Genomic DNA, 20,870 nt, shown 5'->3' on the forward strand with positions numbered 1-20,870 from the left:
CCACCTGGAATTGCTCAGCTCTACGGATCCAGCAAGGTCAGCTGCAGGAGTTGCCAAAATTAAATTTCTATTACAGAGCCATGGGCTCCATTGCTGCACTGACACTGGGCTCTGTCTGCTTCATGGAGCAGCTTTCACAGGTCTCCTCCTGATTTTCCATTTTCCCCACTTGCTCCCCACTCTGGTGGTCTCATTGCTTTCCCAAATTCCTTCTTTAAAAAGAGGGATTCACTTACTTCTGACACCATGTTAGAGTAAGGACATAAACACAAAAAGCCATGCCTTAAGCACTAGCTAGTGAACTTCTTGACTGAGAAGTTCCTACATATATTAAGCTTCCCCTCCAAGACACCATGTTTTTCTTTGGTAACTATGGTGGACCAGGCACTCTAACCACTCCACACTGTGTATTTCATGTATATATTTGGCAGGAGCTCCGTAGAGGGGGAACTTCAACACTTATTTTGAGCACTATCTGCAAATGTCAATAAATATCTGTAAATCATTCTCTTTCTACAGTTAATTTGCTTCATGAGAAAATGGTACACAACAGAGGTTTGAGTAAGGTAGGCAAACATACCAAGTCAAATCAAGCGCTGAATTCACTCTGATTCTTAACTATGAATTTCATGGACACAGTTGAAAAGGACAAATTCTCTGCAGGGCAAGGAAGGAAGGATTAGTAGAACCCGTGAAATCCTGTGGTGACTTAACCTGTATTACAATACATTTTCACCTGCTGCTTCCTGCCCCAAAAGGTTTACAAACAATCCTTACCCTCTTTGGCTATCTCCTCTGGTATTTTCCAATCTATTCATCATTCATCTGCTATTCGTGCTGTGGTTGGTTCCCCCACAAGTCTTCTTGGTTTTGCCTGCTTGCTATAAAATAATAATAATAAATAAATAAATAAGTTTGCGGGCGTCAAATTAATTTGGTATTGTCACAGGGTGCCTATGACAGGGTTGATTAAAGTAGGTCCAGTTCCCAGTGCCGGAGCAGATGCTCCTATTTGGCCAATTAAGAGGGTAGGCCAATATCTGGCTTATAAAAGGTCAGGGAGAGACCCAGAGAGACAAACCTGGTGAATCAGAGCTGCCTGAGTAGGCATCAGGCAGGTGAAAGCTATTAGGGGAGTGTAGAAAGTTCAGGTAGGAAGCAGAAGGTGTTTCCCGGGGGAAGGCTGAAAGCAAGGGGAACAAGAGGGTTTCACTGGCTGACTTCTTCAAGCTAGAACTTGGGCCAGAGGGCTTCAAAGGGTTGAAGGTAGGAGTAGCAGCAGAGGGCGACGACTGCTGGCTGTAAGTTGGAGTGCTGGAGCCAAGGGTTAGAAAAAGCTGAAGACGGGAGCAGCAGCAGCAGAGAGGGGCTTACCTGCTGACATCTCCATGCTAGAGAGCTGGAACCAGGGGAACAGTAAGTGGGCAGAGGGGAGTGAGGGATGCTCACCTGGTTAAGATGGCCTCCCAGCAGAGAGGCTGTGGTGGTGCCTGCTATGAAGAGTAGGGTTGCACTCCACTCTTGAAGGATTGGGTGGTTGTCTTGGCAGAGAGACAGAAGAGTTCTAATGCCAGGGCTGTCCTGAAAGCTGGAGCATGGTGAGAGATGCTAGGGCTGTACATTGCATGTACTATTTGGGCTATGCTGGGGAAATTCTGAACGGTGGTTGTAGGACTCTTTTTATGACTTACATGCATTGGCCTTTTGTAATAAATTAACCCCACAAGGGCCATTTGTACTAAGAAAAGCTGGATTGTTTGGGCGTGGGGGCGGACTCTGAAAGGGGAAACTGAGGCAAGTGCACCTGTTATGCTGTGGCCTGTCAAGGGGGATCATTCCAGGCAGGACCACCTTATGTCAGATATATATGTTCATAGTTTTACAAATGTTATTACCAAAAGGGACCATTATGATCATGCAGTTTGAGCTCCTGTGTAATATAGGCCATAGAATTACACCAAGTGGTGCCTGCATCAAGCCCATAACTTCTGGTTGAGTTAGAGCATAACTTTTAGACAGACATCCAGTTTTGATTTAAAGACTTCAAGTGATGGAAAATCCACCACATCTCTAGGAAAGATGTTCCAATGGCTCATTACCCCTCACTAAAAATAAAAGCACCTTATTTCTAGTCTGATATTTGTCTGGCTTCAGTGTTCAGCCATTGGATCTTATGTCTTTGTCTGCTAGGTTAAACAGCCCTCAGCTATCAGAAAACTTCTCTCTGTGTATTTACTTAATAACTGTGATCAAGTTACTTCAGTCTTCTCCTTGTTAAGCTAATTAGATTAATCTTCTTTAGTGTCTGATTGCACCTAAAGTGTAGTAACTGCTGAATGTGCAATGCACTGTGGCGTTTCACAACAATTTTCATCTAGACTGCTTAGTGATATCACTGATGAACAAAAATTTTCTTTCCCAATATGTGCTTCAAAAGATCTTCATGCGTTTGCAGTCCATGACATAATCCCTTTCATTTCTATTGATTTCATTTCTTTCAAAGTAGTCAGAATAATGTCAATGGAGAATCCTGTGGATATTTTTTCTTGACTGAAAGATCTGTAGACCCAAGGTAGCATGATTTTTATAGTATATTGCACTGCTGTTTTAAATGAACACTGGTTAAAATTAATATTAAAAACACCCAACAAATTTCCTTACCTATGTAATTAGTAACACTTTTAAAAATAATTAAAACTGAAGGTACTTTAAAACGTAACTTTATTCTTCACTTTTTGCATGCAGTTAGTTTACTTTTTTGCATTACATTAATCGCGGACAATGAAAATAGACTAGTCAGTTTTTCTTTCTGGCTGTCTCACACTAGCAAAGTGCTGCAGTACTTTAATTGTAAATATTGCCATGGAATGTTAACATCTAAATAAAATTGGATATCTTTGGCTTTGTTTGAGAAAATAAGATGGAAACATTCTCAACAATCTTGTGAAATTTTGTTTCATGTCTGTTAATACACCATGGCTAAGTAGGTGCTCTCTTTCAAGAACCAAAGGCAGTAAGATCTGTTTCCAGAAGGCCATATTAGCACTCAGTCACCAAGGCACCTGTCTTCAAATGGTCTTCCCTTAAAGGCAGGAATGATTAAGGCAGCAATAGGCTACTGTTTCTTTTGTAGGGCAAATGGCAGGGATTCTTAGCCATTGCTTTAAACCCTCCTTTGATTATTTTCTCCTCTTTTTAGGGACAGATTTTTTTCCCCAACAAATGTTTATCTAGTAACATGTATCTATCATGCATCCCAGTGCACAAAGACAGTGTTGTCTGCCAGTGAGGCCAAGGAAGAAGCCAGATGCTCCCCCCATCTCAACCTTGCGCCAGGAGATCAGGCAAACATTTTTGTTTGTTAAATGATCCCTGAGATCATAGACAAAATTACTATCACTTGTTTTCAACAAAGTGCTGCCATTTTTACAGATATGATGTGAAATTCCTTGTCTTCTGGTCAGTGGAAAACATCTTTCTTAATTTTATAAATTAATAATGATGTTAGTTCTCCCTCTAGTGTCTGTACAGTTGGCAAGGAGATTGCTGTACATCGGACAACATCAACAGCCCCAGCAAGACAAAAATTCAAGGGACTTGACTCAGCAAATAAAAGTAAGAAAACTGAAGCAGTCCTTAATTGCCTGTAAGGATTCCTTGACTTTGTAAAATAATCCCTTCAGTGTTCTTTGTGTGACCTGTTGAGTGTACTGTCCTCTTTGTGTACTCACCCTTGCCCAAGTCAAAGAACTGAGATGCTGCCAGGACCATGGTATGACCTATTTCAATAATTCTGGACTGGATCTTTCAACAAAATGAGATTTTGATATACACAGAGTCTAGGCTTTCTACCCAGGAGGTGAAGCAGCAGATTAAATGTAGAAAGGGGCATAGGAGAGCCCCTGGCTACCCCCTAAGCTCCTGCGTGGCAAGAAACAAAGAAAAAGGAATCTAAATGTAGCAAAACCCACAAATCTAAGAAGTCCAAGTAACGACACAAGACCAGTTTGGCATTCTCTTTCACCTTCTCAACCGAGGAGGGCGAGACTATCAGAATCAGAACCAGGAGAGTCAGACACTGAGACAGTTTAAAACTATGGCTAAAAGGGCTAGAGGGGATCTGGGAATCCAAACATATACTTACAGAGGATTAAACTGCCAACAGGTAAATGCTTCTCTGAACTCAAAGGGAGAAATAGGGATTCCCTGTGGCAGTGGAAAACGCCATGAAATGGAAATGGGAGCAACCCATTAAATCCAGATGTCTGAGTAGGCAGTGTTCCAAGTTTCACAGGTCCCAGAAACAGAGAAACTCATACATCATGCTTCCTTAAGTAGATGTTGTAGTGATGGTCCAATAAAGAATATTATCATAATAGAAGGGAAGTGATTCCCTAAGGACACCACTGCCATGAAAATAAAAGCTGTCCTGAGATGCATTGTGAGGCCTCAGGAGATCTTTTCAAGCATCCATTTCCTCCAGTTGTTTCACCAGAGTAAATATATCATGGCCCAACAGCTGTTCTCCACGTCAGGAAAATCTCACCGAGTATCACTGAACTTGTGGCCTCATTTGTGGCAGGCACACTGCTGGATGTATTAAGTTCTGCAGCAAGATCCAGAGCTACCAGCATGTATGCATGCAGACCGCTTTGACAGTGGCTGCAGAAGCCAAGCAGCACCTTACTTCAGCCAAATTTACCAGCGTAAGGCTTTTTTTTTGGGGGGGGAGGGGAAGATAGATGAGGTGTTAGGTGATTCCAGTGCAAAGAAGCAAAACAATATAGCTTGCAAGCCAGCTACAAAGAAGTTCAACGCACACAGATTATGCAATGAATACAACAGCTCCCTTTTGTCCATCACAATTCCGTTATCAAAAAAAAGGACCAAGGATACTAGAGAAGCAGTCCTAGATCAGGGCATTAAGAGAGCGAAAAGTCAATCAAAATACATCCATAAAGCTTCCTCTAATCCTAAATCCATACAGTGACTGGCCAATGAATCGCAATAGACAGATACTCCGGATATGGAGTAGTCTGTCATGATTTCAGTCAGGATGGACTCATATACTATTGCCGTTATTACCAAAGGCATACAAGGAACTTACCTAGAACTCTGCAAGGAGATACCTATAATTATCAGTATTGAAAGACCCACCTCTGTATCTCTCATACATTCACATGCACACCAGCCACTCAAAAATCTTAATCACTATTCCGTATCTGCTAGAAATAGGCCCACAAAAGCATTTCCTCCAACTGGTCTTTAGGAAGTACTAAATAAATATTCTTCATGCTCCAGCAGAAATTAGGAAATATGAAAACAGTCGTGGACCTATAAGAACAGAGCAAATACATGCCCTATCTCAGATACCTGCAATCAGTTTTGACATTCATAACTAACTTAATAGCCTGGATCAACCTTAAAAAAAAAAAAAAGTCTACCTCCATGTACCACTCAGGTGGGACTAATTGTTCTCATTCTAGACTGTTTGCATGGCTAGAAAAGACCATCCTATTCAAAAGGCAGGCCACATAATAATTTAGCCACAGTTATCCAAGAACATTCAGATAGCTGTGCAAGGACCCATAAAATTACTATCTAGACTGGACCTGATACATCAGGTTCCAATTTGTCATTCAGTCCCTTCATCCTTGAACAGATCACTGAAAGGGAGAGGAGAATAGAAGTATAAACCTACTCTAGAAATGTGACTAACACAGTCCTCATCTAGAAAAAGATCTGCTGCATTATAGAGGGCATATTCTCTAATTTGGTTACCATTCGTTATATTGGTGCACAGACCACAGCACTAGCCAGAGAAAACCTACAATCTCTAATATCCATTTGTTTCTAGAAGTGGGACTTTCTGCAGGACTGTGTACCAGATATTTAATAGTTAAAGTAGCAGCTTTCAACTTCATGATAAAGGATTTATGGTACTACATGCTATCTAGCCATCCTCATATTACTCGAGTTCTAAAAAATACCTACAGTTTGCACACTTCAGAAATTATCTGATGAACTTAGTGAACTGATTTCCTCTAGAACTTAAATCTAGTTGTACATACCCCTTTTTGAGCTTACAAGATTTTTCCATCAAGATCACTAAGGTATTCCCATAAGGTATTTTTTTCCCATCAAGACCACTTTTTCGATTGGCAAAAAATAGCAACAATTGTTTAGGAGTTAGGGGCACAGTCAATGGATGGCTAGTACTGATCTTGTATGATAGTAAGGTGGATTTAAGAATGCCACTCTGCTTCCAAGCCAAATTGATGCTCATCTTTCTGCTCATTCTCAAGAGAGACTCTGGCACAAACTGGATGTAAAAAGAGCACCCAAAATATATGTCAGCTGACTAGAGCCCTTCAAAAAATATCTGTCTCACTTCTCGTGTCCTTACAACTGAGATCAACGAATACAGTGGACCACAAGTTGCTTCTTAGAGGAGAAAAATACCAGAGCAAAGATACTGATAAAAAGTAAAGAACACTCCCCAGGAAAGAGTCAGTCATATGCATTTATATGCTATGTATGCTCCCCTGGATGAGAGATGTAGCGCTGCCATAGGCATTCATACACATTTTACCAAGCAGTGTATCCTGAATTCATATTTATCAGCTTCAGGAGATTGTTCTTCATGCTGTGGTAGAAAAGGAGTGTTTTCCTGTTGGACAGATCATGGTTCCATTCCCTTTCTAATCTGAGACTAACTGCTGATTATATCCCAGTTGTGTAGAATTGACAAGCATATTTCTGATGGAGAAAGAAAAGTGTGACCTTACTTATACATTAATCCCACTCCACCCAGAATTCTAGGTTTTACTGTTGGAATCAGATTCCTTGAAATAGTATGAAAATAGTTACTCTTGAAGATTAGTTTACTTAATAGCTCTGCAGAGAACTCATGTGATTTAAGCAGTGTCTTATACCAATTCTGAGTATATTCTGGAAGGAGGGCATTAGGGGAATTCTGACTGCCTGCAGTTCAGACTAGGCCTTTTTTTTTTTTTTTGGTAATGATCATTTGTTCACCGGTTCTTAATGTGTCCTTCCTTCAGTCTCCTCTGCCATGATGCTTACAAAAAACTTGACAGTGGTTAGGTAGTTGGTAAATTGTTACCACTGATTTTTCATGATAACCTGTATTGTCTTATTATTACTGTATACTTTCCTGTCGTCTTGTAGCATTCACTTCTTGCCTCTTGTCTTATACTTAAAGTGCAAGCTCTATGGGGAAGGGATCATCTCTTTGTTATGTGTTTTCAGAGTGAGGCACTAATCCATGACTGGGCTAGGTGCTACAGCAATACACGTAATTGACGATAATAAGTTAAGACTTCAGATCTGATTGTCTGAAAAGAAAATGTTGTCCCAATCTTCAGGTGTAGTTTTTCTCTCAGGTATAAATGAAAATGAAATATTTTTGCTGCTATGTTTGTTTAAAGAAATTTATCTGCAACCTTCTTGCTCTGTTTTGGACTATTGTGACAGGGTTTTCCCTTCTTTTTCTCTTGATTTTAGTTTGTCCTAGATGACTAGGTTTATCCTCACTTTAATATAATTGATGCCACTATCAACACCTATTGAGACTGAGAGTCAGAATTTAAACTAAGTAATAGTCTATTATTCAAATTCAAGTACAAATTCTAATAGCTAAGTGGTATTATGGATAATGGCCATCTGGTTTGACATCTAGATCTGATCATAGAGTAGAACTAGTGTAGCTTTCTGCTAGTGCTGCCTTTTTTTGCTATTGAGTGCGATCTGTAATTGTGTCCATGAATATGCTTTGTTCCTTCCCCCCCTTTAAACTATCAGAGATTATCCTGGTGGAACTGGAAAGCACCTACACTTGGGCCATTCAACTGTATCCACATCAAGACCTGGAGTCTGATACATGTACAGTGGAAAGACTTAAAGAATTCTGTTGGTATGAAAGATTCTACCAGTTCCAGAGATATCCCTTATCTTTAAAATGGGGAATTTTACGAGGTCCCATTAGACCTCGTAAAATCTTTCAAATTGGTAGAACTTTTTAAGTGTGCCCACTATATGTATATGGACTTGTTTTGAGGAAAACCCACATTTTACCACTGCAAAGAGGAAAATCCAAAAACAATATAACCATCGGGCCAATTGACTCTCAAGATAAAAGCTTTTTGTCCTGAAAAATAAAGTTTGATTATACTTATCTTAATATGACTACCAACTTTATTGCTCATAAAATTCTCCAGCAATTTTTTCAAATCCAGCTACATTATTTCTAATCTTGTTTTCTAATTTCAGCATTTACTGTATTTTATTCCCATTTCCTGCATTATTTTTGTGGTTTACATTATTGACAAGCATATGGTTTATGTTGAGATTTTGCTCTTTATTTGCATTCTCTAACTAAAAAAATTCAGCTTGGGGGAGGGGGAAAAGATTCCAGCATATACATATATAACAGCGAAACTTTTAAACAAAGTGTTGATGTAGTTCTTGAGTGATAGAGATACAGTATATTGTATTTTTAATAGGTATGTTATACAGTGAACTGAATAATTTGTCCATATTATAGACTTGATTGTGAATAAGCCTTTGATACTGCTAATCTGCTGGGCAAACATTTGTGCTTGAAGAGTTAAGACCGTTCCCAAAGACATGGTATCCTGTCTGTGCATTTTGTCTCAGCAGACTTTCAGGAGACAGCATTCACTTCTCAACAACAAACAAAATAATCTTCTGTTTGTATTCTTCTTTCAGTGTTACCCTATCACAAGAGTAGGGGTATGCAGAACAATGTGGCTTTTTCTTCCAGAGTAAATCAGTAGCTCATTTGTCTTCATTTCTAACTTTTGGCTCTTAAAACGTCGCTGCTATAATCTGCGAGCTAAATAATGACTTTTCTTCACTTGGCATTTACATGTTTACTTTCTGTTGCATTATGTTCCACTTTTATCTAGTTAGAAAGGAGATTCAAGGAAGCCTTTTAATCAATTTAGTATTGAATTGTACAATGGTTAATTCTGTTGACCTGTCAAATAGTTTTCATGCTATATTAAAAACCCCACAAAATGCAGTGAAGAGCAAACAGTTTTCATTCAAACAGGAAATCCTTGCTGTTATTTTCTGTGAGGGAAAACTGTAACAGTTGGCCAAAATTGAGTCACCTTGGCTATTACCTATGTTAAAATATAGCAAAAATAACCACAGTTAATATTTTAAACTGATATTTACTGTAATAAAGTCTGATTTTTGGACCTGATCTGGTTGTAATTATGAATACAAATGATTGTCCTTTAAGACTGGTCAGTGGTTATGTGTTGCATTTTTATTTAAAAAAATAATTAAACTAGCCAAAGTTTCTAGCTTCACAGCACAAAAAATAAAAATGCATTTTCCGTGGTTTTAGCTTTGGACAACCTGTGAATCTCCTGTGCTTCCCTGCCATGGAGTCTGAACTGGGGGCCAAAAGATTTTCTGCACTCTTTCCATAGGTCAAAGTCTCCAAATGGAGAGCTAACATGCTTCATGCACACAACTTTATTGTACTTATGGAACGTTTTCTTCATCTGAGAGAGGTCTAATGACCAGGTGTACTATTAACATGTCCATTGCTGTTCAGCAAAGCACTTAAGCACATATTTAAGTCCCAATTAACTCTGAAGCTCAAAGTGTATGAAGTTATATAGGTGCAATCCTCAAGTGTTTTGCTGAACTGAGGCCTCTAGCATCAGCGCTGTTGATGATAGCTCCTTCCTATAAAGAAAATAATACTGGGTTTAAAAATTAGAAATTTAGGATGTGGCTCTGTAAATGGGCCTTAGGAGTTTCTGGTTCAAAGGAAAGAGGGAACTGCAAGACTGGGGCATACCTGAGGATGGGAATTTCATTTTATTATTGCTTATCTCTCTTGAAATAACTAAATAAATATAGGGTTGTTGTTTTTTTAAAATGTATCCTTTGCTTTGTGTGGTGCCCAAATGTCTGAGGCTTGGGGCTGACCTAAACGTCATCTGGCATCCCTCTCATTCACATTGGAGAGGAACGTTTTGAATATCGCCTCTTTAGGCCCATGTCACCAGATGCTGTGCCCTTATGAAAAGTTCTTACAAATCTGGGAGTGGCAAGTGTAATCCTGATGGATAAATGAGGGTGGCTCAAACTATGAACCGAAAGCGTATGCAGTAGTAGGATTCTCACATAACGATGTATGTCTGAAGGGTTTAATGACATATTTTTATGGGTAAGGTGTATGTTCCAGACCAAGAAAACTTTGGGTGCAATTAACTTTCAAAATTTCAAATAATTTCTATGGTCAGAAAAGATGAATTGTGCACTTTAAACTGAATAATACAATGCATTGTGCCAGGCATTCTAAAATAATCTTCATTCACAAATAGGGCAAATACCTCTTTTTTCCTTTCTTTCAACCACTAAATTAGCTAGGTAAAATTAGGGTAAAATTTTCAAAAGTGCCTACATCTCATTTTCAAAAATAATTTAAGCCCAGATTTTTAAAGCTATTTAGTCTTTGTGGCACTCAGCATTGCAACACCTAAAAGACTTTTGAAAACAGGACTTAGGTTCTTAAATCACTTAGACACCTTTGAAAACTTTATCTTGAGTGTATAACCATTTTGGTGACCTTCTGTATACAAATGTGTGTAGCATTTAGTCAAAACAGAGCCTTTGGGATGTTTGTAGGGTTAAGCTTTATTACTTTTGTTCCATTGATATCAACAGAGTTTAAAGCGCCTTAATGTCTTTTGGTTGTACTCATTTTAGACTTGCATATGTTGTTTCGTTTAAAAACTTGGAAATGAAAACTTGTTTTGAAAGTAAATTTCTGCATATTTTGCATCATTACAATTTTTGCCTTTCAGGAGCAAAAATCTAGCCAACACCTGAAGTATTTTATAGATGTGCATTCAGTGTCATGATTTGTGTCCTTTCAGTGTGGGGATTTAGTGCAAAGTGCTTAATAGTATATGTATGTTCACAAAGCTGGACACTTGTATGGCTTGCGCTCCAGGTACCACTTAATGAAATAAAAGGAAGTATTGTAATTTCTGGGAGGTTTATAGCTATCTCTTGTAATCTGCTGTATCAACCTGATTGTCCACCATTAAAATTTTTCTTTTAAGATTGTCTTGTATCCTGTGCCCGAAAGTCTTTGGTTTGAGCAACTGCTATTTTAAATGATCAATGAAAACACACTCTGTCTCTAAAGGAGATCATTAGTAACTGTGGGCTGAGCTTGGCTGTGTCGATGCTGATTAGGATAGTCTGAATGGTGTTAATAAAGTTGAAACCTTTAGATCCAATGTGGAGCACTGGTAAAAACAAATAGTTAAATACAGCATTAAATAGTATGGGACGGGTGGTTTATTGTTACTGTTTACTTATGGTTGTCTGCATAAACTCAGCTGAAACTCTTGGATCCAGTTAGCCACTTTTTTGATAACCACCTTTAAGATTGGCAATTAAAAGCAACACATATAGGTTCTTTGAATTTTCATGTTAAATGGATGTAGTATGGATAGTAAATAAAGTATCTTTATTAGGAGGCTTTTTGATAAGTTGTATGAGACATGCTGGGTCATCGTATCCAGGGCTGGTGCAAGGATATTTTGCGCCCTAGGTGAAACTTCCACCTTGCGCCTCCCACCCCCGCCCCTCCCCCTGGAGCATCGCTTATTATAATCTTTCGAAAATGAATACTACATAATATGGCATTGTTCGTTAGAATTAGTACGTATTCGGCTTGAAAATTTATTAATTTCATTATTTAGACTACACATTTAATGAAAATAAATGAATAACCTGACAGGGTGTGGGGCTGGCTGGCTTGGGGCAGGGGGTGCAGCAGGGGTTGGCTGGAAACAGGGGTGTGTGGGGCTGGCTGCAGGCAGGGCAGGGGGTGTGGGAACAGCTGAGGGCAGGGTGGCAGGTACCAGGGCAGGGCAGGGCAGGGCAGGAGATGCGGAGCTGGTTGGAGATGGGGTGCGGGGTTGGCTGGAGACGGGGTGTGGGGCTGGCTGGCTTTGGGTACGGGGGTGCGGCAGGGGCTGGCTGGAGAAAGGGGGGTGCGGGGCTGGCTGGCTTTGGGCAGGGCAGGGGATGCAGAGCTGGTTGGAGATGGGGTGTGGGGTTGGCTGGAGACAGGGGATGTGGGGCTGGATGGCTTCGGGGAGGGGAGTGCTGCAGGGGTTGGCTGGAGGCAGGGGGTGCGGGGCTGGCTGCAGGCAGGGGGTGTGGGACCGGCTGAGGGCAGAGTGGCAGGTACCAGGGCCATCCCTAGATATTCTGGGGCCCTATGTAGCCCTCCCCATGGAGGGAGGGGGTTCCCCAGGCCTCCGTGGGGGCAGGGGCTGTAGCGGGGGGGGGCGGGGCTGGCTTGGAGGACAGGGGGGAACCACCCCCCAGCACTCACTGGCGGCGCGGCTGGGGCCGGGTCTTTGTACTTCCTGCCGCCGGTGAGTGCAGCCCCGGCGCTGCTGCAGAGCTCAGGGGAGTGGGGGCAGGGCGGGGCTGAGTAGGGGTGGGGCCCTGGGGAAGAGCCAGAGCAGCAGGGAGCAGCGCAGCACCTCCGGCGGCCAGAGGAGGAATGACATCACTTCCCGGCCGGCCGGAGCTGATCAAAGCCGCAGCCCCCTCGCACAGCGGCGGGAAGAGGGTTACACATTTAGCCGGCTCCGGGTGAGCATCCCAGACATTTTGGGCACCGCTTTTTGGTGCCCTCAAATCTTGGCGCCCTAGGCGGCTGCCTGGTTTGCCTAGTGGATGCACCGGCCCTGATCATATCTCCTTCAATCTGTCACTTATCAACTGGATCTCGTCTGTGTGGATGCAGGAGGCAGTTCAGCCCTATTGCTAGGGAAACTCTGGGGCACAACCATGCTTCTCACTTCCATGTGCCAGAAATTCTGCCTCATTAAACTCAACAGGAGCTGTTGGGTGCTAAGTGCTTTTGAAAGTTAGGCCAATTTAGGAGCTTTGAACGTAAGGTGCTTTCATAAGCCTCAGTCTTGGTCCATATAGAAACTCTGTGTGATGTAGCTGAACAGCTTCTACACTGCAACTCCAGCACTGCAGCTACCTAACTTCCTCTCGTAGCACTGAATACATTATAGTGATCTGTGAGTAATGTCTATAGAGGGAGGGGGCATTTAGGAGTGTTTGAACGTTGATGATCATGGATAACAGAGGTTTGAAATGTCTCACCAGCTAGTCCATGCTCCTGTCTGGAGGGGATTCTGTTTTATTTCCTAGACTTTTGGAATACAGAAGGATAATCATCTACTTAAGAGAGAACATCATTTTAGATCTTCCACCATGTTAAGAGAGTGGGAAGGCCTTGGTGTCATCCAAAGGTTATGCATCCAGGATCCACCGCCATGCCAAAAAGAGATCCACAGTTCATTAACTTTCACACATAGAAATCACCTGATGTTTACATGGGGGCCATGAGGTGTATAATAACATATATTGATGAGTGTAACTCACTGATTTATGTGCTCACAGTCTTGCATATTGTCACAGATCCATATTAAATCTCCAAATTCTAGATTTGTATCTCTGATTTGGGTAAAAAGTATAAAAACGCTATTTTACCTATTTTCCAAATGAGCTTATCATTATATCTGGGCACAGAAGCAAAAGGATGAAGACAAACCTTTCCCTTTTGGCTACAAATCAGAGGAAGTTCGGTAGCATTGTTTGTTCGAGCAAGTCTGGAACAAATTATATTCAATAAATTGGGTCTTCCTGATATACCTGTTTCAGATGATGATATGAAGAACTTGTGTGCTGTGCCTTAAGCCTCTCAATAATGCCGTCTTTGTGATTCTGCTGTAACAACTGTGAAGAGTTGCAGATCTGGCAATGTTTCCTGGAGGATAATAGACTACCCACATCTGACCTGCCTAACATAAGTGTTTGCTGTCAGCTCTCAAACACATAAGTTATTAAAAAAATCAGAGTTCTGTGTTATGAGCCTGAGTGTTGAATCAGACCTTTATGTGGGGTATTTATATATAGTAGTATAGCACACTTTTCCCTTTCAGACCTTAATTGCTTTTCAGTACATACATGGTGGTGTATTCCCACTTCCTTAGTCCTCCCCGCTCTTTCAGTAATAAAAGTTGCAAACATATACTGTATTATTCAAGACAATTAATTCTTAATTGTACAAAGTCACCTGAACAACAATTCCATAGAGACGTTTCATTTAGAGGTAGTTTTCATATTCCTTTGCCAATCATAAAGGCTCTTTTGCAGTCGATTTGACTTATTAGGTCAACAATCCTTGAATTGGAAAGAGTGGTTTTATGGTCTATTGAAACACCAGATTTACATGGAAATTAAATACAAAAACTAGATTTACAAATTATTAAGGCTGTGAGACAAAATAAAACATACATGTGTGAGCTAAGGAGAGAATGCTAGCCACTTTTAATTTCCTGACTTTAGTTAGTTTGTGTTTTGGTTTTCTTATTTAAATGATTCTTTTTGCTTGTATTTTTATAACTTATTTGGAGGGAAATACTGGGCCTGATCCTCAGTTACTATAAATGGACACCAGTTCAGGATCTGGACCCTTACCCCAGTTAATAATGCTTGGGCTCAGAAGAGGCAGGTGATATGTTTAGGACCTTCCCAAGATTTTCATTGAACCAGTCTAAAATTTAGAAAAATTTAGAAACTTTGGTGATGTAGAGAAAGATGCACACCTGACAAGAATAAAACTATGGATATTTTTGTCTTCTAGTGAATCCTCAAAATGTATAACATTTTGTTCTATAATTTGTCATGTTTTGTAGCATCTCTGGAGGGCCTGGCTTTAGTGCTTTTTCTATCCCAACTGTGATTAGATTTCAGTGCCCAATCTGTGGGTCAGAGATAGAAGAGTTTTTATAGAATAGATTTTCACTATGAGTATGAAAGCTCTAATATTTTATTTAATTTCTAAGAAGCTATATCAGTGGTTACACATTCTCCCTCATAATATTTTTAGTCAAAGAAATCATTATTTTTTTTCGCTGTTCATGGAAAAGAAATCCGGTCAGAAAACCCTGGTGTGGTTTCGAAACAAATTCAGCCCTTAGTTTTACTCATGCAATCCGTTGAATACGTAGGATTGTTTGGGTACAACTCAGGGCAGAATTTGCTCCAAAATCATTTAGACAATGCTACTAAGCAAGTGCTTTAAAAACTTTAATACTAAAAATTAAGTGACTTTTTCTTGGAGGGGAGGATCAATGGGATAGCTATGAATATACTTTCCCATTCACCATGTTGTTCCTGCTATTTACAAATATAAATTACATAACTGTTTCCTCCTAAATTTGTGGAATATTAGCTGGTAATTCCAAAAGCAAAATAACTGGGTGAACACAGCTCTGCCCTCTCCAATTTTTTTTGGTAAATATTGTAACATTTGTGTTAACATATATTTCTTCTAGATCTGTTTCTAAATTTTGCTTACAGTAAAGTCTGATTTTTATTATTTAATGAGTATTCAGTTTGACCATCCTCTCATAATTTCCTTTATTTCTCTTTCTGACCCCAGTTAGTTTTAGCGTTTGAGATAAATTTCATTTTTATCAGTTTTACTAGTTATTTTTTTATTTCCACAAACTTTGAAAATTCTGTTTTCATGGTAGTTCATTAAGCCAAGTTCATTTTGTGTATCAGTATTGTCTAAAACTTTTCTTTATCATTTTGAGTTTTATATATTTGTCAGTACTGTATGTTTAAAATCAGGAGGAGGATTTTACATTTCATTTTATCTAGTTTATTTTTCCTTCATCCAGGGTTGGGAAGAAAGCGTGGATGCTGCTATCTCTCATTTGCTGAGAACATGTCTGTCCAAGAGCTCTAAAGAACAGGCCCTGACTCTCACCACTCAGTTGAGTATACCCAAAGATACTAGCAGGCTGAAGAAACACATCACCTTGCTCTGTGATAGATTGGCCAAAGGTGGTCGCCTATGTTTAAGTACAGACACAAATATTCAGCAAACTATGGTCATGCCAGGTAAGATATTACTACATGTTCTTCATTCAAAATGTGTGCATATATTCAAACTAAAAAGAATGTACCTTTGATTAGATTTGGAGTTTATTTTACACTGAAATGAGAGAGGCCAGGAGAAATGCCTTTCCTTTCCCTTTCAGAAATTCCAGGATAACCACTGAATAAATATTCTTCTGGAATTTTGATGCCATGTGTTTTTAGAACAATATGTTTTTTTTTCTGTGGTATTAAATATAATATGATCCATTATGTTTTTCTTCTAACTAATAAAAAGTGGATTAGAGAATAAAACTATTTCAAGCTAAAGTTGGTCTAAATTTGATCAGTAGCTACCATATTTAAAGTACCTTGAAATCTACCAGGTTCTCCATGTGGAAAATGATGATCCCTGCTAAGGATGCATGTAGTAAGCTTGTTTGTTGCATTATGATTTGTTTTCACTATAGTGCTTTCGTTCTGAATAAGTAATACTTTGCTTTATGCATACTGGCTGTTCACTAGTTAACGCTGTCATTTCCCTTGGGAGGACAGGATGGCAGATGCTGAACTAAAGACAGACCTGCTGGGGTTATCACAGTGAATTGCAGAATAGCCTAAATCACCTGGTCTACGGGAAGAGAGTTGGGGGATGGAGAAAGGCGATGGCTAGAAATCTAAGACCTAATTGGGGTGCCCTCAAGGAGGCTGTAAATGGGTTAGAGGTTCATTTACCTCAGGAACTGAGACCTGGGTCAGGGGAAAGGCCAGGTATACATATAGAACTTATATTGAACTGTTTTATTGTGTTTGAAGAATAAACTGTGCCTTGAAAGAAGGGCATGATCAAACTTTTAGGCCTGCCATTAGTCCTTTCTGGGCTGGAAAAATAGGCCAACAGTCCTATATAAATGCAATCAATATAAACAAATTTAGACTGTTTTAAAGGAGTGTTACCTCCTTTGGGCAAGTGGAAGATGAAATTCAGGGTATTGCCAGGGCGATATTGGAGTGGAGCCCGGAGCTGGAGCACGGACCAGTAGGTTTTTGCCCGGAGCTGGAGCGGAGCCGGAGCGGAGCAATTCAAAAATTTGATTGCTCCAAATCCCTGGGAATTGCAGGGTGGTTTCCGTTTGGATGAGAAATCGGTGACAAGGAGTCAGGGTATTTTCTTAGTGTAATTCATGTACAGTGTGTGTGTACATGCACACGTGTGTGTGTATATATATATATGTGTGTGTGTGTGTGTGGTGTGCAGGGCCGGCTCTGGCTTTTTTACCGCCCCAAGCAAAAAACGCCGGGCCGGCTGGAGCAGCAAAGGGGGGGGGGAGAGGGGAGGAGGAAAACCAAACCTGCCCCCAGCCGGAGCGGCGGGGGAGGGGAAGAACAAACCGGCCGGCCGGAGCAGCAAAGGGGAGTGGGGGACAAACCGGCCGGCTGGAGTGGCAAAGGGGAGGGGAGGGCAGGAAACAAACCTGCCCCCAGCTGGAGCAGGGAAGGGGCGGGAAACAAACTGGCTGGCCGGAGCAGTGAAGGAAAGAAAAAACAAAAACAAAATACCTGCGGGGCGGCGGGAGCGTGGGTGCAGGGGGACTCCCAGCCCTGCAGACCCCGGGCAGCGGAGTGCGCACCCTGGCTAGCGGGGGGAGAGAGAGAAGGGGGGCCCCCAGGGCTTCCTTAAGCGGGGCACTGCCACGCGGCCCCTCCGTGCGCGCCGCCTGCCGGGGGGGCTCCGCGCCACTCCGGTCGGCAGGCAGGGAAGGACGTGGGCTGCCCTGCCGGGCTTGATGCAGGGCGCTCCCGTCCTCCACGCCGCCACCCCCTACAGGGCAGCGGGAGCAGCAAACCAAAAAGAAAAAACCTGCAGGGGCGGCCAAAGCGGTGAAGCGCAAAAAAAAAAGAAAAGGATTAGATGGAATGCCGCCCCTTGGAATCTGCCGCCCCAAGCACAAGCTTGCTCCACTGGTGCCTGGAGCTGGCCCTGTGTATGTGTGTGTTTCCTGTTTCCCTGGACAGTGATAGGAACAAAACTGTATCCAGGCAACTCTTGTTCGTAGAAGCCTTTGGGATAGAGTCTTTGCCCTGTCAGAAGAAGCAGTTTTCTTCCTTTCTCCTTCTCCAGAGACTCAAACAGACTCACAGGAAAAGTCAGAGTCTCCTGTGAGCTCCCACAGAATATTTTTCCAGGTCCTGGGTTTAAAATGTTAAAAAAGCCATTAGCTCCACTGTCCCCTGGGGGCGGTAGGATCTTGTCAGGTGGCTCCAGCCATCCAGCCCCTTCTTTTGTCTGCAGCCATTTTTACTACACTAAGTGCTTCAGTTGAGCATTTAGCACACCCATTTACTTCCACAGGGTCAGTGATCCCTTAGCTTCTCAGACTCCCAGTGTAGGGCTATTAACACCAATTTCATAACAAGCATCATTGAGACAGTATTCAGTGCTGAAGCCCCCATGAGGCTGTGTCTTCCATCACTGATCCTGTTATATTCTTGGAATCTTGGTAACAGAATGAATGAAAGCCTGTTACTATCACTGCTGCAGCTCCTGTTGAATGAGTTTTCATTTGACCCTTAACAGTTACACCTGTCAGAGTAACAGTGAAAAGTTAAAGACAGCTTTATTGATGTAAGTGCTAGAAAAGTCTTTATTTAGACACAGGATCAGTCTAACCTAATGTTTCTGAGTTCAAATTAATCAGAAACTCAAAATATTAGGCAAGTTTTAATGATCTAATTTAAAGATTGAAGCCTGATTGGGATGAAATAATATTGGGGGAATGCTAGTAGAAGGACAGTTTTCTGGTTAAGGTGGAACTTGTGGAGTAGACGAATCAGTTAAGTATGGAACTTTCTAATTCTAAGCATCCATGCTACTACTAGAAACTTCTAGGACCTGATCTAAAGAGCATGGAAGATGAGGGGAGTCTGTACATTGAATAAGATCTTTAATGTGCATAATTTAAGAACTTTGTGGCATGTTGTCGAATAAAGGCCATTCACTTACTTTCGGTAAGGTATAGGGCCATATTGTGGCCTGTCAGGATGGGAGGGGTTCATATATTAGGAGTGAGGGATGTAAGGATGCTGTATTTGAAGCTGGGACTCTCAGGTAGAGGGTTGGTGAGGTGTTCAGTGGGTGAAGGGAGGATGTTGGGGAGTGGACAGAGGTGAAAGTGGGCCGGTACGGAGGACCGGTAAGAAAAGATGCAGTAGCTACCGGCAAGAAAATGGAGCATTCTCTCCCTCTCTGACTCCTCCTCCTGGCTCCAGCAATATTGAGGGTCTGGGGGCCCAGCTCCATGAATGTTTGGGGCCGGGTCTCCCCCCGGCCCTACCTGCTGCCCCCCCACGCCTCCCCTGAGTGTGCCCCGGCCCCCCTTTTCTGCCCCCGTGCACCTCTCTGGGTCCTGGAGCAGAGCCTATCTCTCCCCGTCCCCTGCAGCTCCATGCTGCCTGCCTGCATTAACTGCCGCCGCAGGGTCCTAGTCCCCCCCCTTCCACTACTGCCAGGGCAGGCTGCCCTTCCCCCTCAGACCCTTTCATTTTCCGGTGGGACCCTCCACCAGTACAGCCGCCCCCCCTGCCCGCAATCACCGCTCTTGCCCCACACTGAGAAGGGGCAGCCCCATCCCCCACCCCCAGTGAAGCTACAGTGAGGGGCAGCAGCAGGGGAGGAGGCGCACATGTGATGGCAGCCCCTCCGGCATGGCACCCACCACAGGGGAGGCGAGGGGGATTCCTGGACCTGAGAGGGGCCCTAGGAGCACGTGCAGTGACAGTGGTGGGGGTGAGTGTGCTGCCGGGGGAGGAGAAGGGGGTCCCTACCCCAGAGCTCGCTGCTGCCGGCAGGGAGAGGGCTGGGGGGAGTCCTCCTCTCTGGCTCCAGTCCGAGGGCAGCCTGCTTGCACCCCAAACTCACCCCAGCCCTGCCCTACCCCAGAGCCCACACCCCCAGCCAGAGCCCTCATCCCCCCGCACTCCAACCCTCTGACCTAGCCCTGAGCCTCTCCAACACCCCAAACCCCTCATCTCCAGCCCCAGCCAGAGCCCTCATCTCCATGCATCCTAACTCTCTGCCTCAGCCCTGAGTCCCCTCCCACACCCCAAACCCCTCATCCCCAGACACACCCCAAATCCACCCACAGCCCTCCCTCCGCACCCCCTCTTATCCCCAAACTCACTCCCAGAACCTGCACCCCCTCCCTCTGCAACCCCTCCCATCCCCAAACTACCTCCCAGAGCCTGCACCCCTCCTGCACCCCAGTCCCCTGCCACAGCCCAGGGCCAGCACCCCAGACGTCCTCCCCCACCCAAACTCCCTCCCAGAGCCTTGGGCAGGTGGGGGGGGGTGGAGTTTGGGCAGGGGCAGGTTCTGGGCACCACCAACATTTCTACAAACCTGCCACCCCTGCCGGCAAGAGCTGGTGCGCCATACCAGGGTGGACCGGCTTCCTGAGGCAGCAATTTAAAGGGCTGGAGTCCAGGGCCCTTTAAATTGCCGCCAGAGCCCCACTGCCAGAGCCCTGGGGTAGCGGCGGCGGGGCTCGGGTGGCGATTTAAAGGGCCCAGGACTCCTGCCGCCGCTCCCGCCCCGGGCCCTTTAAATCGCCGCTGGAGCCCCATTGCCGCTACCCCAGGGCTCCGGGGACAATTTAAAGGGCCTGGGATGGTAGAGGCAGTGGGAGCCCCGGGCCCTTTAAATAGCCCCCGGAGCATGCCAGAGCCCTGGGGTAGCAGCGGCAGGGCTCCGGTGGCTATTGAAAGTGTTCAGGGCTCCCGCTGCCTCTACCACCCCGGGCCCTTTAAATAGTCACCGGAGCCCTGCCGCCGCTACCCCAGGGCTCCAGCAGCAGGGCTCCGGAGAC

The 20,870-nt window shown here is 43.2% G+C and overlaps 1 protein-coding gene across 1 annotated transcript in view; it reads left to right on the forward strand.

The window, feature by feature from the left end:
* LOC113409489 (protein PTHB1-like) overlaps positions 1–20,870 on the forward strand; it is a 476,973-nt gene that overhangs the window by 248,714 nt on the left and 207,389 nt on the right. The window contains exon 21 of the mRNA XM_026663464.2: positions 15,807–16,029. Coding sequence (XP_026519249.1) covers positions 15,807–16,029 — 223 coding nt within the window. The remainder of the gene's footprint in view (positions 1–15,806; positions 16,030–20,870) is intronic.

The sequence above is a fragment of the Terrapene carolina genome, unplaced genomic scaffold, assembly GCF_002925995.2.
Source record: "Terrapene carolina triunguis isolate 2854851 unplaced genomic scaffold, T_m_triunguis-2.0 Scaffold33715, whole genome shotgun sequence".
Lineage (NCBI taxonomy): Eukaryota > Metazoa > Chordata > Testudines > Emydidae > Terrapene > Terrapene triunguis.